The 27,054-nt window shown below is 54.3% G+C and overlaps 2 protein-coding genes across 3 annotated transcripts; one reads left to right on the top strand and one right to left on the bottom strand.

The window, feature by feature from the left end:
• Positions 1 to 148: 148 nt before the first annotated feature.
• Positions 149 to 13,293, top strand: SYNGR4 (synaptogyrin 4). 2 transcript variants are annotated; one of them, XM_035285900.3, is made up of 5 exons: positions 149 to 178; positions 1,297 to 1,488; positions 10,431 to 10,668; positions 12,540 to 12,679; positions 13,016 to 13,293. In XM_035285900.3, exons 2-5 carry the CDS (start codon positions 1,396 to 1,398, stop codon positions 13,247 to 13,249), a joined length of 705 nt encoding a protein of 234 aa, XP_035141791.3. In that variant the 5' UTR covers positions 149 to 178; positions 1,297 to 1,395; the 3' UTR covers positions 13,250 to 13,293. The 2 variants fall into 2 exon arrangements, with proteins under 2 accessions (XP_035141791.3, XP_002762367.3); XM_002762321.5 differs by having other exon boundaries at positions 176 to 345.
• A 3,757-nt stretch (positions 13,294 to 17,050) lies between these two features.
• Positions 17,051 to 24,885, bottom strand: KDELR1 (KDEL endoplasmic reticulum protein retention receptor 1). The gene is made up of 5 exons (XM_002762322.6): positions 24,588 to 24,885; positions 23,799 to 23,899; positions 23,277 to 23,435; positions 19,290 to 19,542; positions 17,051 to 17,794 (listed from the first exon to the last, which is right to left on the bottom strand). Exons 1-5 carry the CDS (start codon positions 24,676 to 24,678, stop codon positions 17,760 to 17,762), a joined length of 639 nt encoding a protein of 212 aa, XP_002762368.1. The 5' UTR covers positions 24,679 to 24,885; the 3' UTR covers positions 17,051 to 17,759.
• Between the last annotated feature and the right edge of the window lie 2,169 nt (positions 24,886 to 27,054).

A 27,054-nucleotide genomic window follows, 5' to 3' on the forward strand; every position in this document is an offset into this window, starting at 1 on the left:
GGGACAGAGCTCCCGCGCGCAGTCAGCCAACGGCGCGCTGCCCAACGTCCACCGAGGCCACGCCCCTGCTCGTGTCAGCTCCTGAGGTGGAAAGAGGGAGGGGGCGGGACTTGGGAGCAGCCAATCAGCTGTGGAGGAGCGAAAAGGCGGGAAAAAGCGGAACCAAAAGAAGGCTGAGGTGGCGCCAGGGACCAGGGCGGGTGGGCAGGCGGAAGGAAGGCTGGGCCCCCAGACGACGCAGATTGGCCCTCCAGAGAAGGGGCGGCCCTTTGTCAGGCGGCGTCACTCCCAAACCCCAGCACTCCTATTCCAGGTCCTTAAAGAGGAGACTGCGATACTAAGAAGGTAGCCCAGTGCCGAGGCCTGGCCTCATTCTAAGGTTTCAAATCCGAGGCCCCGACTCCCAGCTTGGGGAAGTGCACTTTCATGAAAATGGAGCTGAATTCGAAAGGGAGGCCCCTATTCTGGGAAACAGCCCCAAATGACAGGGAAAGGCTGAAAAGTGCCCTGATGCCTGGGTTCTCCATGATGGGTGCTGTCACCCCTAAGCCTAAAAGGGATTCTTCGCGTTCAGACCTCCCAGGGGCTCTGACCTCAATGGCAGCACCCCCTAGTCCCCAGAAAATCCCACCTGTGTCCTCTCACAGAGGGACCCCATCCTTCTGCGACCCCTTCTGCTCCTGGGTCACAGGATGTAGTCCCCAAATATGCCAGCCCTCCCCTGCACTCTACCTCTGGGACCCCTGGCAGCCCTCTCACCCCACAATCCCCTCAGCCCACATTCCTGATTTCTGGAACATGAAGCAGTCCCTTCACTTAGTCCCCCATTCCTAGAACCCCCAGAATCCCCCTCATCCCAGGCCCTCACCTCTCTGGAATCATCCATAGACCCCTTAACCCACACCTCAACTCAGGGCACCGTCAGCAACTCACCCTGCACCACCACCTCTCCAACCCCCAGCAACCCTCCCACCCAACACAACCCCATTCCTGGGAACCCCCCCATACCCCTATCCTATGCCTCCCACTCCTGGGGCTCCCAGAAGCCCCCTCAAGACACAACCCCATTCCCTGCAACCCACTTGCACCCCCATCCTATGTCCCCTACTTCTGGGGCCACTGGCAGCCCCTTCACCCCACACTCTCCTAAGAGGCCCAGCATCCCCCTCACCTCACACAACTTTATTCTGGGGACTCCCCCGTACATCCCGACCCCATGTCCCCCAATCCTGGGACCCCTGACAGCCCCTCCACCTGCGCCCCTGACTGGCATCCTCCATCTGTGTCATCCCACAGCAGCGGAGCCCAGGGCCAGCCTGGAGTCCCAGACAGCAGCGTCCAGCAGACAGTGGCCAGCACCCCAGCTCCCAGTGCCCCCAAAGGAGAGCAGCTGCCATGCACATCCCAGAAAGCCTCCAGGACCTGGCCAGCAGCAAAGCCGTGCAGTTTCTGAAGAGGCCCAAGACCATCACTCGGGTCTTCGAGGGGGTGAGGCCCTCCCCTGGCCCACCTGTGCCCCTGGGTGACAGGAGCCAGGAGCTCTCCCAGACACAGTGTGGGAGGAGGGGGGCAAGGAAGGGGTCAGACGAGGAAACAAAGCAACAGGGACCAAATGCTGACGCCACCTTTACCCGAGCACCCCACTATGGGCCCAGTGCTATAGAGGCACTTATGGACTCTCATAGTAAGGAACAGGACTCAGAGTAGGTGCCACGAGTCCCGTCTCTGAGACAAGAAAACTGTGGCTCAGAAAAGTTAAGTAATTTTTTTTTTCAAAACAGTCTTAATTACCCAGGCATAGTGGTGCACACTTGTAATCCTAGCTATCAAGGAGGCTGAGGCAGGAGAATTTCTTGAACCTGGGTGTCAGACGTTGCAGTGAGCGGAGATCATACCCCTGTACTCCAGGCTGGGCAACAGAGCCAGACTCCATCTCAAAAAAAAAAAAAAAAGAAAGAAAGAAAAAGAAATAAACAGTTTCACTATGTCACCCAGAGTGCAGTGGCTTGATCTCGTCTCACTGCAACATTCACCTCCTAGGTTCAAGCGATTCTCCTGCCTCAACCTCGAGAGTAGCTGAGATTAAAGAATTAAAAAGATAGGGTTTCGCCATGTTGCCCAGGCTGGTCTCGAACTCCTGATGTCAAGTGATCTGCCCACCTCAGCCTCCCAAAATGCTGAGATTACAGGTGTCAGCCACTGCACCCAGCCTAAGTAAATTTTTAAAATCTGGGCTGTCCAGTGGGGTAGCCACAGCCACATGTGACTACCTCCCTTTGCACTAATTAAAAATAAGATCCAGTCCGCATGCAGTGGCTCACGCCTGTAATCCCAGCACTTTGGGAGGCCGAGGTGGGTGGCTCACCCGAGGTCGGGAGTTTAAGACCAGCCTGACCAACATGGAGAAACCCCGTCTGCTAAAAACACAAAACTAGCCAAGCGTGGTGGCATGAGCCTTAGTCCCAGCTACTTGGGAGACTGAGGCAGGAGATTGACTTGAACCTAGTAGGCAGAGTTTGTCATGAGCCAAAATATTGTGCCACACTACTCCAGCCTGAGCAACGAGCGAAACTCTGTCTCTAAAAAAAAAAAAACAGTCCATTCTTCAGTCACAGTGGCCACATTTTACATGCTCAGCAGCCACATGTAGCTGGGGACTCTCAAATTAGACAGTATAGGCAAGGTGTGGTAGTCCACACCTGTTATCCCAGTACTTTGGGAGGCCAAGGCGAGCAGATCACGAGGTCAGGGGTTCGAGACAAGCCTAACCAAAATGGTGAAACACCGTCTATACTAAAAATATAAAAATTAGCCAGGCATGGTGGCAGGTGCCTGTAATCCCAGCTACTCAGGCGGCTGAGGCAGGAGAATCGCTTGAGCCCAGGAGGCAGAGGTTGCAGTGAGCTGAGATTGAACTGCTACACTCCAGCCTGGGCAACAGAGCGAGACTCCATCTCAAAAAAAAATTAGCCAGGCGTGGTGGCGCAAGCCAGTAGTCCCAGCCCCCGCTTAGGGGGCTGAGACTCGAGGATGCCTTGAGGTGGCAGAGGTAGCACTCCAGCCTTGATGACGGAGTGAGACTCCATTTCAAAAAAAAAAAATTATTGTCGATATGGAACATTTTCATTACTATGAGATAGCATAGGCTAAGGTCATGCAGTAAAAGGCAGGGAGGGGCAGGATTCAAACTCAGATCTGTGAGATGCCAGAGCCCAGTTGAGGGAGGAGGAGGAGAGGAACAGGGGCTGGGGCCTCTAGGAAGAGCATGAGGAATGCAGACCTGAAGTACCAGATGTGGGGTGGTCACTGTGTGCTGGGCACTATGCCAGCATTCATTTCATCATCACCACATTCCCGAAGAATCTGGCCACTGGAGTCAAATCCTCACGCAGCCTAGACTTTGCTGCGTGATCTTGAGCCAATCGCTGCTCGTCTCTGGACGTCTCTGGACTTCAGTACATGAAGGGTTGGGGCTGTGGCTCTGAGCTTTCACCTGTGCTGCTTCCATTGTTCTCCTTTAATAGAATTGGAAACTGAGGCCCAGGGAGATGATGGGACTTGATTGAGGTATTGGAAGTAGGTGGGGTTCCCCGGCTGAAACCCAGGGTCTCCACTCCCAGATTCCTTATCCAGAGTATCTCCTCTCGGCCCCTTCTAGAGCCTCAGGTTGGAGAAGGAACAAACAGGCCTGGAATCCTGGCTCAGCCATGTGCTGTCCTTGCAAAGTGGCATACTGCCCAGTTTATACCTGGGCCAGGCCTGGCGTAATTACCAGTAGCAGCACCTTTCATTAGCAGCACCTTTCATTCTCTCGCTCTCTTTTTTTTTAAAGATGGGGTTTCACCATTATGGCCAGGCTGGTCTTGAACTCCTAACCTCAGGTGATCCACCCACCTCGGCCTTCCAAAGTGCTAGGATTACAGGCGTGAGGCACCGAGCCCGGCCACACACCTTTCATTCTCAAAAGTGCCCTTTTTGTTTGATGGCCTGCATGGTCACCCTATGTCTGTGTGACGTTGAGCAAGTTACTTGATTTCTCTCAATGTCTCCATGCTCTCATCTGTGAAAAGAAGATCCTAATGCCCTACTCCTAGAAAGGACGGTTGTGAAATGAAACAAATGAATGCCTGTAAACTGATTAGCATGGGCAGGGCAAGTAATCTTTCCTTAGTGACTTTTTTTTTTGAGACTTGAGTCTCGCTCTGTCACCCAGGTTGGAGTGCAGTGACGCCACGTCGATTCACTGCAACCTCCGCCTCCTGGGTTCAAGTGATTCTCCTGCCTCAGCCTCCTGAGTAGCTGGGATTGCAGGCACATGCCACCACACTTGGCTAATTTTTGTATTTTTAGTAGAGAAGAGGTTTCACCATGTTCGTCAAGCTGGTCTCAAACTCCTGACCTTGTGATTGGCCCGCCACAGCCTCCCAAAGTACTGGGATTACAGGTGTGAGCCACTGCACCTAGCCTATTTTTTATTCTTTTCTTTTTATTTATTTATTTATTTTTTGAGACAGAGTCTTGCTCCGTTACCCAGGTTGGAGTGCAGTGGTGTAATCTCAGCTCACTGCAACCTCCACCTCTCAGGTTCAAGCAAGTCTCATGCCTCCCAAGTGAGGGATTACCAGCGTGCGCCGCCACACCCGACTAATTTTTGTGTTTTTAGTAGACATGGGGTTTCGCCATCTTGGCCAATCTGATCTTGAACCCCTGACCTCAAATGATCCACCCACCTTGGCCTTTCAAAGCCCTAGAATTACAGGTGTGAGCCACCGCGCCCGGCCTTAAATAGGGATTATCAAAACAAATCATTACTTGTGAGTGAGAAGAGGGCCTAGGATGATCAGGACTTGTGTCCGTTGTCCTCCCCCAGGGAAAGAGGGGAATCTTGCAAGCCACATCCCAGCACTGGATCCTTCGCCAGTGTTAGCTCCTCTACCCCTCATCACAACCCTGTGATGCAGGCATTCTGATCCCTGTTTAACCCAATTGAGAAACTGAGGCTCACAGATGTTGAGTGATCTGGCCAAGGACATCACCCAGTTGGCGAGCAAGTCCAACTCTGATCCACCCACCCATCTGGAAAGCCTCCGAAGGCAGGGCGGGTGGCAAGCTGGTGTGGACTGGTGCGGGGAAAGGGAAGGAGGAGCCGCCAGCCATGCCAGACGTTCTGGTCATGGACTTTGCCCGCCGCCTCCATCCGCCCGCCCGCCCTCTCCTCCTTCCCCCCTGGCCTGGCTCCTCAGTAGGGAGTCTCTGGGCAGCTGGTGCTCTTGTCCTCGCTGCCGCCTGCCAGCTGGTGCCTTAACTGATGAATCTTTGCTCCCTCCCTGGGGACAGGCCAGGGAGGGCATGGAAGGAGTTTGGACTGAGGCTTCAGAGGGAGAGGGTCCCTCCAGCCCATATGAACCCCTTCTCCTCATATCTCCAAGGTCCCGGGCTCATGCCACAGCCCAGTGTTTTGGAGGTCAGTGGACAGCCAGCCCCCCTGCCTAAATGTCAGGAGGGCTAGATTCCAATCCCCTTTCTGACCTTGCGAGAAAGCCTCCCCTCTCTGAGCAAATCACAAGAATGACCATTTTCCTGGGCACCTACTAGAGCCAGGCCCCTACCCCTACATTCCTCCTTTTCATCACATAGAAACAGGCTGGGAAACTGAGGCTCCAAGAGATGAGTGATTTGCCCAAGGCCATACAGCTGGCACAGTCAGACGCGTCTGGCTCTTTCCACGCCACCATAATGGCTTCGATTTATCACCTGTGAAACAGAAATGAATTAATAACCTCCCCCACGTGGGGCCGGTGTGAGGTTCCAGGGAGGTAACGCAGGTAAAATGAATATGGGCTCAAAAATGATCAATGTGCTTTCCCGTCCTCGACCTGGCTCTGCCTCAGACCAGCAGGGCAAGACACTCCCCCTCTATAGACTCAGTTCTTCCAAAATAGGGAGAATCATCTTACAGCCTCCCTCCCAGGGTCGCTGTGCAGATCCAGTGAGATGATGGATGTGAATACCCTTGGTTATTGCTGAAGGGCGAGGCACAAACAGAGAGTCAGGGTGTTGCTGCTGTTGTTCACAGAAGGCAATTAAGGCAAAGGAGAAGGGAGGATGGACAGAAGCTGAGGAGTTTAGGGGTCAGTTCTTTGCCTCCTCCATCTCCACTCTGAAGGGCAGGGCAAGAGCCAGGACGAAGCCAAAGTCATTCACTCTTGCAACACACAATTGCTGAAGTCCAGTCTAGTGCTGGGTGCTGGGGACAGAGAGAAGGGGCTGGGCGGCTGGGTGTGGTGGCTCATGCCTGTAACCCCAGCACTTTGGGAGGCCAAAATGAGCGGATCACCTGAGGTCAGGAGTTCAAGACCAGCCTTACCAACATGGGAGAAACCCCATCTCTACTAAAAATACAAAAAATTAGCCGAGCATGGTGGCACATGGCTGTAATCCCAGCTACGGGAGGCTGAGGTAGGAGAATTGCTTGAACACAGGAAGCAGAGGTTGCGGTGAGCCAAGATCATGCCATTGCACTGCAACCTGGGCAACAAGAGCAAAACTTCATCTCAAAAAAAAAGTTGGGGTGGGGGACAAGCAATGTGACTCATGCCTGTAATCCTAATGCTTTGGGAGGCTGAAACAGGAGGATTGCTTGAGGCCAGGAGTTTGAGACCCGCCAGTGCAACATAGCAGTACCATCTCTACAAAAAAGTAAACATTAGTGAGTCTTGGTGTTTTGCACTTGTAGTTCCAGCTACTTAGGAGGCTGAGGTAGGAAGATCGCTTGAGCCCAGATCAAGGCTGCAGTGAGCTGTGATCATGCCACTGCACTCCAGCCTGCCTGCGAGACAGAGTGATACACTGTCTCAAAAAAAAAAGAAAAAAGAGAGAAGAGTCCTGTGTAGAGCCTGTCCAGAAAGAGTTCCAAGTCTAACGAAAGGGAGATTTTCTTTTCCTTCTTTTTTGAGACAGGGTCTCAGTCTGTGGCCCAGGCTGGAGAGCAGTGGTGAAATCACAGCTCACGGCAGTCCCGACCTCAAAGGTTCAAGCAATCCTCCCACCTCAAACTCCCAAAGCACTGGGATTACAGGCATGAGTCCCCACACCAGGCCAAAGGGAAGATTTTCAACATTCTGATTCCCTTGGCCTACCCACCCCAACCCCAGCCCGTATCATCAACACTGCCGGTTCCAATTAATCACCAAGTCCTATTTTACATGTGAAATATTACTGAATTCCCCAGGGCTCTGGCCTCAGCGTTTCTCTCCTGGGCCTCCCCACCTCCTCTCAGGTGTGTTGGACTCTTGTCTTGCCTACCTCCAATCCATCAGTCACATGACCCCAGAGGGCGCCTCTAATCCCAAGGTCTGACCCTGGCTGTCCCCCGCACAGAATCTCCCATTCATAACATTGAATGCTTTCCATGGCTCCCTAGGTCCGGCTCCTGGTCCTGGCGTTCCAGGCCTCCTAGGGTCTGGCTACCACCCACTTTTCCAGCCTCATCTCACACCAAAACCCTCCAATGAGTTTCTGTCTTATCTCTGAAGTTGCCAGCGCTGCAACATCTGGCTTTTCCGTGTGCCCTCTGCCCAGCCGGGAATACCCCTCCTCCTCTTGTCTGCCCGAGAAACTCCTTGTTCTTTAAGGTCCAGTAAAGAACTCATCTTAAATCCAACCCTCAGTCTGGCTTCCACCTTGACTCTCTCCCCAACCCCAGGCCCCAGCCTACCCCCTGGCCTCCCAGATTCCAGGCTCACTACCTCCAACCCATCTTCACACGGAGGGTCTTTCTACACCTGCACCCAGAGCTGCCCCTGCCCATCCTCTGCTTACAGCCCTCTGTGGCTCCCTATTGTCCTCCAGATGGATTTCTCTCATTCCTCAGCCTTTCTCATTCTTCAGTACTCCTCGTAAGCACTGCCGCATCCAGAAAGCCCTCCTAGATCAACACTCCCCTCACCCCACCCCACCCCCCCCCCCGTCTACATAACAGCTTGTGTTTGTCTGGCATGGACCTGCCCTGCTGCATTGTGACCATCTGGGACAAATCATTGGGGCTTCAAATGTTTACTGAATTTTGTTGATAGGAGCCCCTGCCCTTGAGACACCTGGTCCAGTGTGAGGTAGGAGAGCAAGGGGTCAAGGGCAGACTCAGGAGCTAGGCTGCTTTGGTTCAAATCCAGGCTCTGACACACACTGACCAGCTGACCTTTTTTTTTTAAGATAGGGTCTCACTCTGTCACCCAGCCTCGAGTGCAGTGGCACGATCATTTTACATGTGAAATATTACTGAATTTTTCACATGCAGCCTCGAATTAGGGGTCTCAAGTGAACTTCCTACCTCAGCCCCACAAGTATCTGGGACTACAGTGCATGCCACCACACTGAGCTAATTTTATTTTTTTTTTGTAGGTACTAGATCTCACTCTGTTGTCCAGGCTGGTCTCCTTAGCTTAAGCGATTCCTCCCGCATTGGCCTCCCAAGTGTTGGGATTACAGATGTGAGTCACTGTGCCCAGATTTTTGTTTGTTTGTTTTGAGACAGAGAGTCTTGCTCTGTCACCTTGGCTGTAGTGCAGTGGCACGATCATGACTCACTGCAGCCTCAGCCTCCTGGCCTCAAGTGATCCTCCTGCCTCAGCCTCCCAAGTAGCTGGAACTACCAGTACACACCACCACATCCAGCTATTTTTTTTTTTTTTTTTGAGACAAAAGTTTCACCCTGTCACACAGGCTGCAGTGCAATGGCACGATCTCGGCTCACTGCAACCTCTGCCTCCCAGGTAAAAGTGATTCTTCCGCCTCAGCCTCCCAAGTATGTGGGACCACAGGCATGTGCCACCACACCCAGCTAATTTTTTGTATCTTCAGTAGAGACAGGGTTTCACTGTGTTGGCCAGGCTGGTCTTGAACTCCTGACCTTGTGATCCACCCGCCTCAGCCTCCCAAAGTGCGAGATTACAGGTGTGAGCCACTGCACCTGGCCTTAGCTATTTTTGTTTTTAACATTTTTGTAGAGACTGGATGTCACTCTGATGCTCAGGCTGGTACTCCTGGCTTGACATGATCCTCCCACCTCAGCCTCCCAAAATGCTTGAATCACAGGCATGAGTCACCACACCCAGCCATTGGTCAGCCAGCTGGGTTCAGCCAACTCCTTATCCTCTCTGCGCCTCAGTTCCATTATCTGAAAATAGGGCTGTGAGAAGCGCCCGTGTCCTAGGGTGGCCATAAGGATGACCAGAGTGAGTGTGTGTAGAGTGTTTCTGTGGTTTATTTAGCAAATACACATGGAAGACAGGCATGGACGCAGATGGTGCACCATGCACAGACCAGAGGGTCAGGGTTACCAGATCAGTGTTGTATTTGTCTAAAACAAAATCCTGAAGCCAAAAAACAAGGCAAAATGTCCACATGTGTTAGTTTGGGCAGCCAACCCCAGGTGTTTCTCTCGGAGCTTTTCTGTATGCTTGGACTGTTTTGCAACTTGAATGTAAGAAAGGAATCGGGTGCGGCTGGGTGCTGTGGCTCATGCCTGTAATCCCAGCACTTTGGGAGGCTGAGTCGAGTGGATCACGAGGTCAGCAGTTCAAGACCAGCCAGGCCAACATGGCGAAACCTCATCTCTATTAGCTGGGCATGGCGGCGTGTGCCCGTAAACCCAGCTACTCAGGAGGCTGAGGCAGGAGAATGGCTTGAACCACGATCCGGGAGGCAGAGGTTGCAGTGAGCCAAGGTTGCGCCACTGCTCTCTAGCCTGGGCTACAAAAAAAAGGGGTGGGGGATTGGAATTAGCAAGGCCAGGAGGAAGGAGACAGAAGTCGCAGAGGGAAGGGCTGCAAGTGCCTCCTCTCATTTAGTCCTCGGAACCACCCCAGAGGGAAGAGCTGAGAGGCAGAGACAATAATCACGACTGCAAACACTGATTCAGTTCTTCCCATGTCCTGGGCACTGTGCCAAGCATTTTATGCGGGTACCTGGGTTTGGTGGCAGAAGGAGAGTGTGGAGGAGGCAGGGGTGAGTGGGGAGAGATGAAACTGGGAGAGTGAGGGGAGCGGAGACTCTGCAGGGCCTCCAAGGCCAGGCTTCAGGATGGGACTCAGTCCTGCAGCACTAGGGAGTCATGAGGGGCTATGGGCAGGGAGGGGCAGGGTGTGGAAAGACTCCCCTGGGACCATGGGGGATGTGGGCTGAGGTGGAGGAGACTGGAGGCAGGGAGGCTGGGAGGAGGCAGGGGCGAGGGCCGAGGGGAGCTGACGAGGCCTGAGCCAGAATGGAGCAGAGGGGACGCGGGGCAGGAAGCTGAGGGCTCTGACACTGTGACAATGACAAGGAGGGAGGGGCCCAGACGGCCCAGTGCAGAAAGACCACAGCACCAGGGGGGAAAGAGGAGCAGCTCTGGGGAGAAGCTGAGCTCCTCTCTGGCCCCGGGGAATCCACAGGTCTTCTCCCTGATCATCTTCTCCTCCCTGCTGACTGATGGCTACCAGAACAAGGTGGAGTCTCCGCAGCTCCACTGCATTCTCAACAGCAACAACATGGCCTGCAGCTTTGCCGTGGGAGCTGGCTTCCTGGCCTTCCTCAGCTGCCTGGCCTTCCTCGTCCTGGACACCCAGGAGACCCTCATCGCCAGCACCCGCTTCAGGACAGCCTTCCAGCTCCTGGACTTCGTCCTGGCTGGTGAGCCCCCAGGACCCCCTGACCCAGAGCTTCCCCTCCTCCTGCTCACAGCCCTGCAGGCTCCCCAGGGCCTCCCGGGCACAACCCTTCACCACCCAGCCGGCCTTCACCTTGACTGTCCTCCCAGCAGGAGGCATCTGACCACACGTGACCCAGAGCTTCCCACTGCCCCGGCACCTGCTGTCTCCCCCTGGGGAATTATTACTCCTCCCTCAGACCCCGGTAAGGGTCACCTCTTCTGACCCCCAGGAAAATTCTAGCAGCCTCCCTTCTGCCCCGTGCTTCCTTTGCATTCACTTCCCTCATTCACAGAACATTTCTTGAAAGGCCACCACCCAGTGGCAGGAAGCGGGGTTCAGAGCATGGAGCCAGACAGACCTGGGTTGGAAATCACCCAGCGCATCCCCGCCCTGTGGGCTTTCGAAGCTCTCTTCCCCTCTCTGAGCATCAGTAGAAGCTGGGATGAAATCCCTTACCTGGCAGGGGCTTTCTGAGAATGAAATGAGATAAAGTAGGCCTATAGTAATGCCAACGGCTACTGGGTGCCTCCCACGGGGCAGGCACAGACAGACGGGCTCCAAGTGCCTCCTCTCCTTTAGTCCTCAGAACCACCCCAGGAGGTAAGTCCTGTTCATATTCCCATTTTACGGAGGAGGAAACTGAGGCTGGATGAGGTAATGTAATGGGGACCCAGCTGCTGAATGGCAGGTCACACACTTCAATGCAAAGTCTTGCCTCGTAACCACTACCAGACACTCCCAGTGGAGCTTGGCACACAGCAAGCGCAAAATGTGTGTCCTTTTCTTGGGGCCTGACCTCCTTCCTCTCAGTCAGCTTGATCTCAACCCCTCACCCACTCTGCTCCTGCTCCCCACCGGGCCAGTCCCAGTGACTTAGGGCCAAGAGAGCCCTCAAAGGTCATTGAATCTACGCTGTACAAGAGAACTCCCTGTGAGGGTGGAAATGTTCTGTACCTGGGCTTTCTTTTTGTGTATGTGAAGCAGAGTTGCACTCTGTCGCCCAGGCGGGAGGGCAGTGGCACGATCTCGGCTCACTGCAACTTCTGCCTCCAGAGTTCAAGCGATTCTCCTGCCTCAGCCTCCTGAGTAGCTGGGACTACAGGTGCCCACCACCACGCCCGGCTAGTTTGTGTATTTTTAGTAGAGAGGGTTTTGCCATGTTGGCCAGGTTGGTCTCGAACACCTGGCCTCAAGTGATCCACCAGCCTCAGCCTCCCAAAATGTTGGGATTACAGGCGTGAGCCACTGCACCCAGGCTAAAATTCTGTGTTGATGAATAGAAATTTAAACAGCTGCATGTGGCCAGTGGCTCCTGTATTAGACAGCGCAGCTCTACTCCAGCGGCTCACTCTAGGGAGGGCTTCGAGGGATTGGGGAATAACTTGTGGGAGATGTGTCAACATAGAAGCTAATAAAATTATTTTATTTATTTATGTACTTATTTTTGAGACAGAGCTTCGCTTTTGTTGCCCGGGCTGGAGTGCAGTGGTGTGATCTTGGCTGTCTGCAACCTCCACTTCCCAGGTTCAAGCGATTTTCCTGCCTCAGCCTCCGAAGTAGATGGGATTACAGGCATGCACCACCACGCCCAGCTAATTTTGTATTTTTAGTAGAGATGGGGTTTCTCCACGTTGGTCAGGCTGATCTCAAACTCCCAACCTCAGGTGATCCACCCACCTCGGCCTCCCGAAGTGCTGGGATTACAGGGGTGAGCCACCCTGCCTGGCCAAAAAAAAAATTTTTTTCAGTGACTCATGAGAGGTCATGCAGCAAGACCACCAGCCCTGTCCTCAGCAGCCCTGCCTGAGCGAGGTTTCCCCCTGCCCCTCTTCTTTCCCTGTGATGCCACAGTTCTCTGGATAATTGTCTGGTTCATGGGTTTCTGCTTCCTGACCAACCAGTGGCAGCATTCACCACCCAAAGAGTTTCTCCTGGGGAGCAGCAGTGCCCAGGTGGCCATCACCTTCACCTTCTTCTCCATTCTTGCCTGGGTGAGGACAAGCCCCTCTACCACCCCTCCCTAGGAGGGGCATCCTCTGCAGGGCACGGTTGAAAGGGCTAGAACATTCCTGCTCTCACTCAGCTCCCCTGGGAGTCAGGGGTAGGGGGCTCCCCCAAGACTCTGCTGGTCCCTTCCAAGTGCCCCTTTTCTGAGCAGCCACAACCCAGCACCAGGGCCCATGCTTCGGCCCAGGGCCCCTGGGCAGTGAGCAGTTCAAATACCGGGACCCTTGTCTTCCTCCCAGGCTGGTCCCCAGCCCAGTCCCTCTCCTGACCTGCCCAGCCCAGCCCAAGTCAGCCTTCAGTGTGCCCTTTTCTGCCCACAGATATTCCAGGCCTACTTGGCTTTCCAGGACCTCCGAAACGATGCTACGGTTCCATACAAGCGCTCCTTGGATGAGGGCGGCATGGTGCTAAACACCCTCTCCCCGCCCTCCTCCACCAGCCCTGTGAACGTGCCCACCGCTGGCCCCCACAGCCTGAATTATGCCAGCTCTGCCCTGTCCCCCGGTCTGACCACTCCAAAGGGCCCCCGCCTCGCTATGATGCCTGACAATTAAATATCCTTATCCACATCAGTAAAAAGAGAATCCTCCCTCCAGAAGGGTTTCTGAAAGCCTTCAGTCCTTCTCATGTCTGTTCTGCTCTCTTCCCTTGAGTGACAAGGGTGGGAAAGAATCCCACTAGTTCACCTCTGGGGTCTCTGTACTGCGTCACATTTCCATACCACCTCCTGGCGCCATCACTGAGGCACCACCTTCATAGTGATGGATTGGAGGTGGTGAGAGGAGGGAAGCACTTTCTGAAGTCCTGTCAAGCCGTTACTCCTGGAGTCCCCACACTAGCCAGGGAAGGGAGGTACAAGGCGCCCCACATTTTTTTTTTTCTTTTTGAGACAGTTTCACTCTTGTCGCCCAGGCTGGAGTGCAGTGGCGCAATCTCAGCTCACAGCAACCTCTGCCTCCCAGGTTCAAGCGATTCTCCTGCCTCAGCCTCCCAAGTTGCTAGAATTACAGGTGCCCACCACCATGACTGGCTAATTTTGTGTTTTTAGTAGAGACAGGGTTTCTCTGTTGGTCGGGCTGGTCTTGAACTCCCAACCACAGGTGATCTGCCCGCCTTGGCCTCCCAAAGTGCTGTGATTAGAGGTGTGAGCCACCACACCCGGCAAGGTACCCCATCTTACAGAGGAAGCAAAAGTTCAGAGAGAGAAAATGCTTCCACCTGTGGAGAAAACACCGGGAGGAAGGGCCAACAATGGGACCCAGCCCTGTCACTCAAGCCCGAGCCCAAGCCCTCTCACTCCCCACAGTGACCAAAGAGTAAAATCCACGCTGTGTGAGGAGTCCCTGAACAAGGGTGCTGAGTCTGTGAACGAGATTCAAGGCAGATCCTTGTCTTCAAATAGTTCAAAGACTATCTTCGGGGAGGAGAGGTGTTTCTTCTAGGAGAAACCCGGTGGTAAGTGGGAGACTCATGCACAGGCCACAAACATTCCTACCTGTAGGAGCCAGGCAGGTAACCCCAGTGGGTGAAGCGCCTTCTAAGGGAGTAGGGGGGACAGGGCTATGTCCAGGAGGGGCAGCCTCCACTCTGCACACATTCAGTGACAGGGCCTCTTTTTTTTTTTCCTGAGATTGCATCTCCCTCTGTAGCCCTGACTGGAGTGCAGTGGTACAATCATAGCTCCCTGCAGCCTTGACCTCTTGGCATCGAGCAATCCTCCTGCCTCAAGCCCCCAAGTAGCTGGGACTACAGTTGTGTGCCACCACTCCCAGCTCATTTTTCAATTTTTTTGAAGAGATCAGATCTCACTATGTTGCCCTGGCTGGTCTTGAACTCCTGGGCTAAAACTGTCCTCCTGCCTTGGCCTCCTGAAGTATTGAGATTATAGGCATGAGCCACCACGCCTGGCCAGCCTGGGGTTTCTAGAACAGTGCTGTCCACCTGAAATCTGACGCGACACCCAAGAGGAGTTTAAAATAGTCTAGTGGCCACATTGAGAAAAGTAAACCAACGCTGGATGCAGTGGCTCACACCTGTAATCCCAGTACTTTGAGAGGTGGAGGCAGGTGGATCACTTGAGGCCAGGAGTTCAAGCCCAGCCTGGCCAACATGGTGAAACCCTGTCTCTACTAAAAATACAAAAATTAGCCAGGTGTGCCTGTAATCCCAGTCACTTGGGTGGCTGAGGCACTTGAACCTAGGAGGCGGAGGTTGCAGTGAGCCAAGATTACACTCCAGAGTGAGGCTCCATCTCAAAAAAAGGAAAGAAAAGTAAAATGAAACAAGTGCAATTGATTTTACTGTTTTATTTACGTCAATACATCCAAAGTATCATTGCAACATGTAATCAAAAAAAAAAAGAGAGATGCCTTGGGCTGAGCAGGCAGCAGTACAATCCCCTTCCCTAGTCAGAACCAGCAAGTGAGCGGCCCCACTCCTGTGTTTTCCATATTGGGTTTCTGGCACAAATCTAAGCAGAAGGTCCCTTGGCTTAAGAGAAAGAAACAAGGCTGGGTGCAGTGGCTCACAACTGTAATCTCAGCACTTTGGGAGGCCGAGGCGGCCGGATCACGAGGTCAAGAGATCAAGACCATCCTGGCCAACATGGTGAAACCCCGTCTCCACTAAAAATACAAAAATTAGCCAGGCGTGGTGGTACACATCTGTAGTCCCAGCTACTTGGGAGGCTGGGGCAGGAGACAGAGGCTGAGTGAGCCGAGATCACGCCACTGCACTCCAACTTGATAACAGAGTGAGACTCTGTCTCAAAAAAAAAAGAGAAAGAAACAAAAAACTGAAAAACCAGCCAGCGTTGGTTAAGCACACAAGCTCTGGCATCACAAAGCCCGCCTTTGCCACTCACCCCTCTGAGCCTGTTTCCTCATCCACAAAGTGCCCTCTCTGTAGGGATACCGTGAGGATGGCAGCAGTCCATCGCGTCACACACAGCACCTGGCACATATCAAGTGCTCAGGAAACGCCAGCTCCCTGCCTCCTCAAGCTTCCAGAGCCAGCCTACAGGGAAGCTGCAGGCAGTTACACAGAGTTTAGGAAGGTCTTAGAGGACATCTAGGAAGCTTGACTTGGTCAAGGGTCAAAAATCCAAAAGCCTGCAAGAGCCAGGCAGGTAATGTAAGTGAAGAAAAGAGGCCAGGTGTGAAGCCAATCTGGAGAGAGACAAGGAAAATATTTCACTTCCCTTTTAACTCCACAAACAAAAATAACCACACGGCGTCAGCCCAATAATAAACGGTAACAAGCCTGCAGCCAAGTCCTGGGGGCTGTGGTGAAAAGAGCTGCGTCCCATCCATTCAGATCCAGCCATCTGTTGCCACCCAGAAATGGGGACCCGGCATTGTTAGGCTGATGGATTTATTTTCAAGAGAAGCCAGAAATCTAGATTCTAGACTTTAATGTGAAAATCTGGTTTTTAGAGGTTGGAGACCCATTCCTTTATTTATTTTTTTGAGACAGAGTTTCACTCTTGTTGCCCAGGCTGGAGTGCAGTGGCGTGATCTCGGCTCACCGAAACCTCCACCTCCCTGGTTCAAGTGATTCTCCTGCCTCAGTCTCCCAAGCAGCTGGGATTATAGGCACCTACCACCACACCCAATTAAGTTTTAGGGGCTTGTTTGTTTGTTTGTTTTGAGATAGTTTCTCTCTGTTGCCCAGGCCGGAGTGCAGTGGTTTGATCTCACTCAGCTCATTGCAACCTCTGCCTTCCAGATTCAAGTGATTCTCCTGCCTCAGCCTCCTGAGTAGCTGGGATTACAGGCGAGCACCACCATGCTCAGCTACTTTTGTGTATTTTTAGTAGAGACAGGGTTTCACCATACTGGCCAGGCTGCTCTCCAACTCCTGACTTGGTGATCTGCCTGCCTCGGCCTCCCAAAGTGCTGGGATTACAGGCATGAGCCACCGCACCCAGCCTAATTTTTGTATTTTAAGTAGAGACAAGGTTTCGCTGTGTTGGCCAGGCTGGTCTGGAACTCCTGACCTCAGGTAATCCAACCGCCTCGGCCTCCCAAAGTGCTGGGACCATAAGCGTGAGCCACCACGCCTGACAGATGCTCCTGAAGGTCCTCTGCAACCCTGAGGGTTTCGAGAACCATCAGACAAGTTCTGTGCCGAGGTAAGAAGACTCTTCCAGATTCTCTCCAAAATCTCTTCCCCAGCAGCACCATGAGGAATTGCATAGCTGAAAGTCTTGAGGGACCCAGTTTCTCCTCTTCCTGCTCCTCCCAGGCCTCGTTGCCTGCAGATGGTCAACAAGGCAAAATCGGAAGCAGAAAAGGGGCAGGGGCAGGACCCCACACGCACCAGAGAAAGAGAGGCAAGAAGCAGCAAAAGAAAGGTTTCATTTTCTTCTGTTTATTTCAAGAGAACAAAGAATCAACCGTCAGTTCTGTACAAAAACATGGTGTGAGAGCCACGGTGACCCTCGGGCCAGCCCACTTCCCGAATGTGAGCCCTGAGCCCCCATAATTTGCCAAAAAACCAGAAGAACACCAAAAAACTCAAACTCTGGGGAAAAAAATTACTATGAAAAAATCAAGGGAGACCTTCCTGGGCCTCCCTTTCTCCCTATCCCCAACTTAGAAATTTAAGGGTGGCTGTGGTTCATGGCCATGGCAGGAGGTGGGGCAGATGGGTGTCGGCAGATTTAGTGTTTGGCAACCAGTGGGGCTGGGGGTGGGATCTGGGAGGGAGCCGAGGGGCCTGGGGAAGGGAAAAGATCTTGAACCCTGCCCCGGCCCATGGGACACTCAAAAACAGTTTATAAAAATTGGGGCCACAGAGTAGAAGAAAAAACGAGTCGTCAGAATCAAAAAACTAAAGAGTGGAAAGAATTTTTTTTTTTCCATTCTTCTCTAAAAGGCAAAAAACTACAAACAGCCCAAGTCCTGAGCTCCCAAAGACCTAGGTCCTCCACTGTCCCCCTGAAACCCGGCAGGAGGCGGGATGGGGAGCGCGAGAGGTGGGTTCTTAAAAAAGTCCCCCGGATGGGAAAGCTCTTCATCGTCCACCGCTGCCTTCCGAGGAGAGAGGTGGCAAGGACCAGGGCTACGCCGGCAAACTCAACTTCTTCCCCTTTAGGACTGTCAGGAGAAAAAACGGGGAGGGTGTCACTGCTGGGGCCCCCGCAGGGCGGGGACAGCCTCCCACAGGCAGAGCAGGGCCTGCATGCTGGATGGGCAGATCCTCAGGGAGGGAGGTCCCCCAGGACTCACAGATACATTCCTGGTTGATTTCATTCCTACCCCTTCTCACTACTGGCAATAGTGATCTTTCTTTCTTTTTTTTTTTTTTTTTTTTTTTTTGAGGAGTTTCACTCTTGTTACCCAGGCTGGAGTGCGCAATAGCACGATCTCAGCTCACCGCAACCTCCGCCTCCTGGATTCAGGCAATTCTCCTGCCTCAGCCTCATGAGTAGCTGGGATTACAGGCACACGCCACCATGCCCAGCTAATTTTTTGTATTTTTAGTAGAGACGGGGTTTCACCATGTTGACCAGGATGGTCTCGATCTCTTGACCTCGTGATCCACCCGCCTCAGCTTCCCAAAGTGCTGGGATTACAGTCTGGAGCCACCGTGACCGGCCCTCTTTCTTTTTTTTTTATAGAAAGAGTCACCCAGGCTGGAGTCCAGTGGCATGATCTCAGCTCACTCCAACATCCGCCTCCCTGGTTCAAGTGATTCTCCTGACTCAGCCTCCCAAGTAAATGGGACTACAGGCACCAGCCACCACATCCGGCTAATTTTTTGCATTTTAGTAGAGACAGGGTTTCACCGTGTTAGCCAGGATGGTCTCTATCTCTTGACCTCTGATCTGCCTGCCTTGGCCTCCCAGAGTGCTGGGATTACAGGCAGGAACCACCGCACCCGGCCTCTTTCTTGAGACAGGCTCTCACTCTGGTGCCCAGGCTGGAGTGCAGTGGCACACAGCTCCCTGCAGCCTTGACCTCCTTGGCTCAAGCAACCCTCCCACCTCAGCCACCCACAGGCATTCACCACCATGCCTGGCTAATTTTTTTATTTTTTATAGTGACAGGGTCTTGCTGTGTTGCTCAGGCTGGTCTGGAACTCCTGGACTCAAGTGATCCACCTTCCTTGGCCTTCCAAAGTGCTGGGATTACAGGCCTGAACCACCGCACCCGGCCAATTCTCTGTTTACTTGTTCATTCACCATCTCTCCCACCAGAATAAAAAGGAAGAGGAGGCCTTTGTCTATCTTTTCTCATACTCCTGGATCCCCAGAGCCTAGCACCTGGCTGGGGACACAGAAAGTACTCAATACATTTGTTGAATGAATAAATGAATGAACCTCAGTGGGCCTGAGTCCCTGCCCTGCCTGGCCTCCACTCAAAGCAACACGGGGGCTAAGGACAGAAACTCCTTAGTCCTTAGGGAGGCAGAGGCTAACGGTCTGAATTTCTAAGAGGATGGTGTACCTGCGATCCCCCGAAACCAGGAGAAGAGACCCTTCCTCCCCTGCATAATACAGAGGTAAGGAGACAGACCCCAGGCCCCAGGGAAGGCAGGAGCCGAGGAAAGAGGAGGCTCCCTTCCAGTCCCTCCCCACATCCCGGCTACCTTTGGTGATATAGAGGTAGAAGAAATCGCAGTAGAGGACTGTCTGCACCAGGCCTGCCACGATGGCAATGAGGTCGAAGAAGCCCTCGAAATGGTAGCGCCAGATCCAGTTGAAGAGATAGAGCGTGCGGTAAACGCCCAGCGCAAACAAGTAGTGGCTGGTGATGGTCTCCGCCTCGCCGGTCTTGCTCACCATGAACAGCTGCGGCAAGATGGCCACCGACTCCAGGTAAATGGAGAAGGTCCAGAGGATCTGCAGAGAGGCCGGGGACAGGATGAGGTGGGAGGGGACAGGGTGGGTGAGAAAACAGAGGAACACACTGCAGTTACAGGGCAGCAAAGGTGGAGAGAGAAGGAAGGCGATCCAGGCACCACCACGTGCCACAGCTCTGCCTGTGTTACTGGTATCTGATTTCATCATCGCCAGGGCCCAGCGAGGAGATCCTATGATTAGCACACTTATTCCACCGATGCAGAAACTCACACCAGAGAAGGTAAGACACTTGCCCAAGACCACGCAGCCAGCAAGCAGCAGAGCAACGATTTGAACCAAGGATTTGTAGTCCGTCCTCATGACGTAATTGTGCCTCTCTGAATGGCAGGCTGGGGTGTGAACTTGTCTTGGAATTTCCCTTCTTTTTTCTTTCTTTCTTTTTTTTTTGAGAGGGAGTCTTGCTCGGTCACCCAGGCTGGAGTGCAATAGTGTGATCTTGGCTCACTGCAACCTCCGCCTCCTGAGTTCAAGAGATTCTCTTGCCTCAGCCTCCTGAGTAGCTAGGATTACAGGCACGCAACACCATGCCTGGCTAATTTTAGTATTTTTAGTAGAGACGCAGTCTCACATTGTTGGCCAGGCAGGTCTCAAACTCCTGACCTCAGGGGGTCCTCTCCCTCGGCCTCCCAAAGGGCTAGGACTTTAGGTGTGAGCCACCGTGCCAGGCCAACATGCCATTTCTTGTGGCAAGTTGCATTTGCTGTTCCCAAAGCAGGAAAAGCTCCACCCCTACAATGTCACACAACTGCCTCCTCCATATCCTCACAGCCTCAGCTCATCAGTCACCTCCTGAGAGGGCCCCTCCCTGGCCATTCTTCCCCCAGGACTGCCACATCGCCCCATCTTGTCTCCTTCCTGGCGACTCGCACCAGAAACTGAGCTCCATGGGGGTTGGGATCTCACTTCTTGTTCACTGTGAGGCCCTGGCACAGAGGACAGTTCCTAAATGAATGAGTGAGTGAGGACATTGGAGTGAGCATCTATAAAGGGGTCCCCATGTGCTCAGCACAGGCCACCATTTAGGGAGCAGTGACGACCACCATTCGTGGTCAGGACAGGACATCATGGGACAGGGAAGAAGAGACTGCAGACATCTGTCAGCCCCTTTTCAGTCCCCAGCTCCCTGAAAGTTCCACCTAGGGTGATCTGTGAGCTGCAGGCACACTGAAACCTCCCCTCAGAGAGCAAAGCCAGGTGGCAGGTGTGGCTGCTCGGTTGTCTTGGTTTCCAGGAGGCAGGTGGGGAGCACCAGGACGTGTTCATAACAACGCATCCTTTTCCAGCATTTATGACACCCAAAGCACTGGCCTAAGCCTTGGCCCCATGAGGTAGGTGCTCTTGTCATCCCCATCATACAGATGAAGAAACGGAGGCCCAAGGGATATGAAACATGTCCAGATTCCCACTGACGCAGGCAGAGTCTAGGACCTGCTCCCAGAATCATCCAGAATCCTCCAGAATCTACGCAAGCCAGGTTAGTTGAGGCTGCTGGGAAATGTACCAATTAAATTGATGCCCTCTCAACTCTTACCCCTGGGGTTGCCCTTAGGGAACAGCCACAGCTTAGGGAGAGATGGAAGGTCTGTTGCTTTTTTTTGACAGAGTTTCATTCTTGTTGCCCAGGCCTCCGCTTCCCAGGTTCAAACGATTCTCCTGCCTCAGCCTCCTGAGTAGCTGGGATTACAGGCATGTACCACCATGCCAGCTAATTTTGTATTTTTAGTAGAGACGGGTTGGCCAGGCTGGTCTCGAACTCCTGACCTCAGGTGATCCGACCACCTTGGCCTCCCAAAGTGCTGGGATTACAGGCGTAAGCCACCTCTCCTGGCCTGTTGCATTTTTACCTATTCCATGATATCTGAATTTTTAAAGAATATTTTCCTTATGCAGGGCACAGCAGCTCACTCCTATAATCCCAGCACTTTGGAAAGCCAAGGTGGGCAGATCACTTGAGGCCAGGAGTTCAAGACCAGCCTGGTCAACATGGAAAACGATGTCTCTCCTAAAAATACAAAAAAAATTAGCCAGGTGTGGTGGCTCATGCCTGTAATCCCAGCTACTCAAGAGGCTGAGACATGAGAATTGCTTGAACCCAGGAGGCGGAGGTTGAGATCATGCCATTGCACTCCAGCCTGGGCAACACAGCAAGAAAAAAAAAAAAAAAGGGTGCGGTGGCTCATGCCTGTAATCCCAGCACGTTGGAAGGCCAAGGCAGGTGGGTGGATCACGAGGTCAGGAGATCGAGACCATCCTGGCTAACACGGTGAAACCTCATCGCTACTAAAAATACAAAAAATTTGCCAGGTGTGGTGGCACGAGCCTGTATTCCCAGCTACTTAGGAGGTTGAGGCAGGAGAACTGCCAAGATCACACTACTACTGCACTCCAGCCTGGGGACAGAGTGAGTCTCCATTTCAAAAAAAAAAAGAAAGAAAGAAGAAAAAGTATCAGAGATGGGACTAAACATTCAGTCATTGAACACTGACACAGCACTTCCTACCTCATGCCAGACACTGTGCTTTTTATTTTTTGAGACAGAGTCTCACTCATGTCACCCAGACTAGAGTGCAGTGGCACAATCTCGGCTCACTGCAACTTCTGCTTCCCGAGTTCAAGCAATTCTCCTGCCTCAGCTTCCCAAGTAGCAGTGATTACAGGCGCCCACCACAACGTCCAGCTAATTGTTTGCATTTTTAGTAGAAACAGGGTTTCACCGTGTAAACCAGGCAGGTCTTGAACTCTTGACCTCAAATGATCCACCGGACTCGGCCTCCCAAAGTGCTGGGATTACAGGTGTGAGCCACTGTGCCTGGCCCACTGTGCTTTATTAATACCAACCTCTCATTTGAACCCCATGACAAAGGAACTGATTATCTCCATTTTACAGACAAGGAAATTGAGGCACAGGGAAGTTATGTGATTTGCCCAGAATCCCATACCTGCTCCACGGTAGAGGCAGGCTCCAAATCCTTACGCTCTGATTCCAGAGTCCTTGTGTGTTTCACCACCAGGCAGTGCTACCAAATCTCAGTAAATCCTCACAATGACCTGATCACAACTTTGCAAATGAGGAAACCCAGGTATACAGAGGTCAAGTCACATGCCCAGGATCATGCTAATAGAAACTAGTAGATTTGGGTCTGGGAGCGGTGGCTCTTGCCTGCTATCTGAACACTTTGGGAGGCCGAGGCAGGTGGATCACCTGGAGACAGGAGTTCGAGATCAGCCTGGCCAATATGGTAAAACACCATCTCTACTTAAACACACAAAAAAAGTAGCCAGGCATGGCAGTATGCGCCTATAATTCCAGCTACTCGGGAGGCTGAGGCAAGAGAATTGCTTGAAGCCGGGAGGCAGAGGTTGCAGGGAGCTGAGATTGTGCCACTGCACTCTAGCCTAGGTGACAGAACAAGACTTTGTCTCCAAAAAAAAAAAAAAAAAAAAAGAATTCCTAAGCCTCAGTTTCCTCATCTGTAGAATGGCGCTGTTGAGAAAAGTGACGAGTTAATAATGTTCAGGAAATTCTTAGGGCAGCGAGCCCTGCTGCTGTTGCATTGATTTCCTCTGACCCAGAGCCCATCCACTGAACTTAGGTGTCCTCAAATAAGGCATTTTGGGCATCCCCTGCAAAGGGAGGCCTGTGAGAGGTCTCCTGTCAGAGCTACTCTGCCACGGCCATCCCCCCAAATAAGGAGTCACAGCAAGGCACCTACCTCCAGAGGGGTGAAGTCATGATTGACCAGGAACGCCAGGATGGCTGTGGGAATGACAAGGAACTCCACTCTGAATGTGTCATGGTTCCCATCATAAGTGGCTTTGAATTTGCTATAAATCATCCAGACCGTGGTGAAGGAGCAGGCTATGTAGACCACCTGAGGAGGGGGGTGATGAGAAGGGGCCTCAACTCACAGGCTAGGGCCTGTGCCCCAGGAGGCTCTCACCCAGGAATCCAGGCCCCCAGCCCCTCCTCCCTCAGACCCGGGAGTCCAGGCCCCCAGCCCCTCCTCCCTCAGACCCGGGAGTCCAGGCCCCCAGCCCCTCCTCCCTCAGACCCGGGAGTCCAGGCCCCCAGCCCCTCCTCCCTCAGACCCGGGAGTCCAGGCCCCCAGCCCCTCCTCCCTCAGACCCGGGAGTCCAGACCCCCCCAACACCTCCTCCCTCAGACCTAGGAGTTAGGGACCCAAACCGGCTCCTCTGCCTCAGAGGGTCCCAGAGAGGTGGAGTGGAGCCTCTACCTTCATGCAGGTGTTGTAGAGTGAGATGTAGTTGGTGAAGAGGTCCAGATATCGGGCAGTGAACACCACAGCAAACAGGACCTGGCTCTTCCCTGAAATTCCTGTGGTCCAGAGAGAGAAAGTGGGAGAGAGGAGGCTGGGGATGGACTGCAGGGGCAATAAACTCAGGCACAGCGCCCGGGACCAGCCTGGAGGCAGCTCTGGAGTGCAGCTGTCCCTGGAGGCCTCCCCAACCCGCCCCGCCTGAACAGGGCTCTTTCCCACGGCCCACAGCCAGGGGGCAGTCCAGGCCCCCGAAGCTACTCCAGCCCGAGGCTCCGTCCCAGACTAGGCCTCAGGTCCAACCCTTGCCCCCTCAGGGTCCTCCCGAAGTCCGGACCCGAGGTGGGCCCTAGGGGGAACCTATTCTGATCTCAGCCCCCCGATCCGGTCACCTCCCTCCCGTTCCCTTCCTGGCCACCACTGTCCACGTCACCAACTCACAGCCACATCCCTGCCTGCAATGGTTCCCTGTTCCCGGTCCCTGAACCCTCGGGCTGCCCGGATTGGGGCTGGGGCTGGCTGAATTGGGGGCCTAAAGACATCCACATCAAACTGTGTATGCACTCCCGCCAGTCTGGGGGAGGAAGCTGATCCCCTGGCGACCCAGAACGTGGAAGAGAGGTCCCCAGCAAGCAGTAGGAGGAGGAACCTGTGCCCCAGTGCCCCCAAACCCTTCCTGAGTCCTGGGACGCCCCCCAACCCCCGCCCACAATCTGTCTCCTTCGCCAGCCCTGGTGGGCCTCTCACCTGCACACGAGCGGGACTTCCAGATTTTGAGCAATAGCAAGATGATAGCGAGGAGGTGGGAGAGGTCTCCCAGAAATCGGAAGAGATTCATGGCTGGGGGGGCCTGGCAGGGCTGAGCGGGAGGGAGGCAGGCTGGCGGGGGGCTGCCCCCCGAGGCTGCTGGTCTGGCCGGGCGGTTGGGCTAGGGGGACGGGAGAGGGACCCTAGGTGCGCTCCGCTCCGGGGAGGGGGCTCTGGGAGGCGGGGAGAAGAGGCCGGAGCTGGCGGCCTAGCAGTAGCCGGGAAGAGGGAGGAGAGCGGGAGCGGGAGGAGTCCGGGCTGGGAGGCTCCGCCCCCGAGGGCGGGGCCCGGATCCCCAGCGCCCCCTATCGCCCATCTCCTGCCTTGTCGTCGCGGCGCTACCCCCTAGGGGCTACCCCTTAGGAACTTGGGATGGTCGCAGGGTTCGGAAAGTGCCAAATCCGGCACCGGTTCGCACAGGCAGTCTGTGTCTCTGGAAGGTACGGAGTCCAGTACACCGCCCTCAGCCCCAGCAGGGATATAGAGGCTGCCTTCTGAGCCTGAGGGACCCGGAGGCTCAGCTGCCAGCTTCTGCCCCTTGCAGGTCCTTTGGCGCCAGTCCCCCAGAAGACAAGAAAGATACCCCACCCACTTCCTACCCTAGACCCAGGACTCAAGGTCCAGCCCGTTCGTCAGACCCAGAAGTCCAGGCTCCCAGCCTCTCCTCCTCAGACCCAGGAGTCCAGGTCCCAGCCCCTCCTTCAGACCCAGGAGTCCAGGCCCCCAGTCCCTCCTCCCTCAGACCCAGGAGTCCAGGTCCCAGCCCCTCCTCCCTCAGACCCAGGAGTCCAGGTCCCAGCCCCTCCTCCCTCAGACCCAGGAGTCCAGGTCCCAGCCCCTCCTCCCTCAGACCCAGGAGTCCAGGTCCCAGCCCCTCCTCCCTCAGACCCAGGAGTCCAGGTCCCAGCCCCTCCTCCCTCAGACCCAGGAGTCCAGGTCCCAGCCCCTCCTCCCTCAGACCCAGAAGTCCAGGTCCCAGCCCCTCCTCCTCAGACCCAGGAGTCCAGGGCCCCCAGCACCTCCTCCCTCAGACCCAGGAGCCCAGGGCCCCCAGCACCTCCTCCCTCAGATCCAGGAGTCTAGGGCCCCCAGCACCTCCTCCCTCAGATCCAGGAGCCCAGGGCCCCCAGCACCTCCTCCCTCAGACCCAGGAGTCCAGGCCCCCAGCCCACCTCTTTCCTAGGACCCTGTTCCTTGGAACTTAGGGTCCCATCCGCACCATCTTATGGCTCAAAACTTCCTAACCTTAAGAATCTAGATCTACATTTTCTTTCTCCCTTTATGACTCACAGATTTGGGCCCCAATTCTCTTCTTTTCCAAGAATGTGCACCTCACCGTGCTCTCCCAGACCTTGAGGATGAAGGAAACAAAAGCCCCACCCAGGAGGCTCAAGGCCAAAACTCTGACCCAAACTACCTCGGGAGCCCCTGGCCCTGGCTTCCCCCCTGCTCCAGAATTTCAGCCCTGACCACACACACACACACACCCTCTCCCACCCTCACACCCTCCTACCTCAGACCCAGGAGTCCAGGACCCCCAACTCCTCCTCCCTCAGACCCAGGAGTCCAGGATCCCCAACTCCTCCTCCCTCAGACCCAGGAGTCCAGGACCCCCAACTGCTCCTCCCTCAGACCCAAGAGTCCAGATCCCCAACTCCTCCTCCTTCAGACCCAGGAGTCCAGGACCCCCAACTCCTCCTCCCTCAGACCCAGGAGTCCAGATCCCCAACTCCTCCTCCCTCAGACCCAGGAGTCCAGGATCCCCAACTCTTCCTCCCTCAGACCCAGGAGTCCAGGACCCCCAACTCCTCCTCCCTCAGACCCAGGAGTCCAGATCCCCAACTCCTCCTCCCTCAGACCCAGGAGTCCAGATCCCCAACTCCTCCTCCTTCAGACCCAGGAGTCCAGATCCCCAACTCCTCCTCTTCAGACCCAGGAGTCCAGATCCCCAACTCCTCCTCCCTCAGACCCAGGAGTCCAGATCCCCAACTCCTCCTCCTTCAGACCCAGGAGTCCAGATCCCCAGCCCCTCCTCCCTCAGACTCAGGAGTCCAGATCCCCAGCCCCTCCTCCCTCAGACTCAGGAGTCCAGATCCCCAACTCCTCCTCCCTCAGACCCAGGAGTCCAGATCCCCAGCCCCTCCTCCCTCAGACTCAGGAGTCCAGATCCCCAGCCCCTCCTCCCTCAGACCCAGGAGTCCAGATCCCCAGCCCCTCCTCCCTCAGACTCAGGAGTCCAGATCCCCAACTCCTCCTCCCTCAGACCCAGGAGTCCAGATCCCCAACTCCTCCTCCTTCAGACCCAGGAGTCCAGATCCCCAGCCCCTCCTCCCTCAGACTCAGGAGTCCAGATCCCCAACTCCTCCTCCCTCAGACCCAGGAGTCCAGATCCCCAACTCCTCCTCCT

The sequence above is a fragment of the Callithrix jacchus genome, chromosome 22 (assembly GCF_049354715.1).
Source record: "Callithrix jacchus isolate 240 chromosome 22, calJac240_pri, whole genome shotgun sequence".
Classification (NCBI taxonomy): Eukaryota; Metazoa; Chordata; class Mammalia; order Primates; family Cebidae; genus Callithrix; species Callithrix jacchus.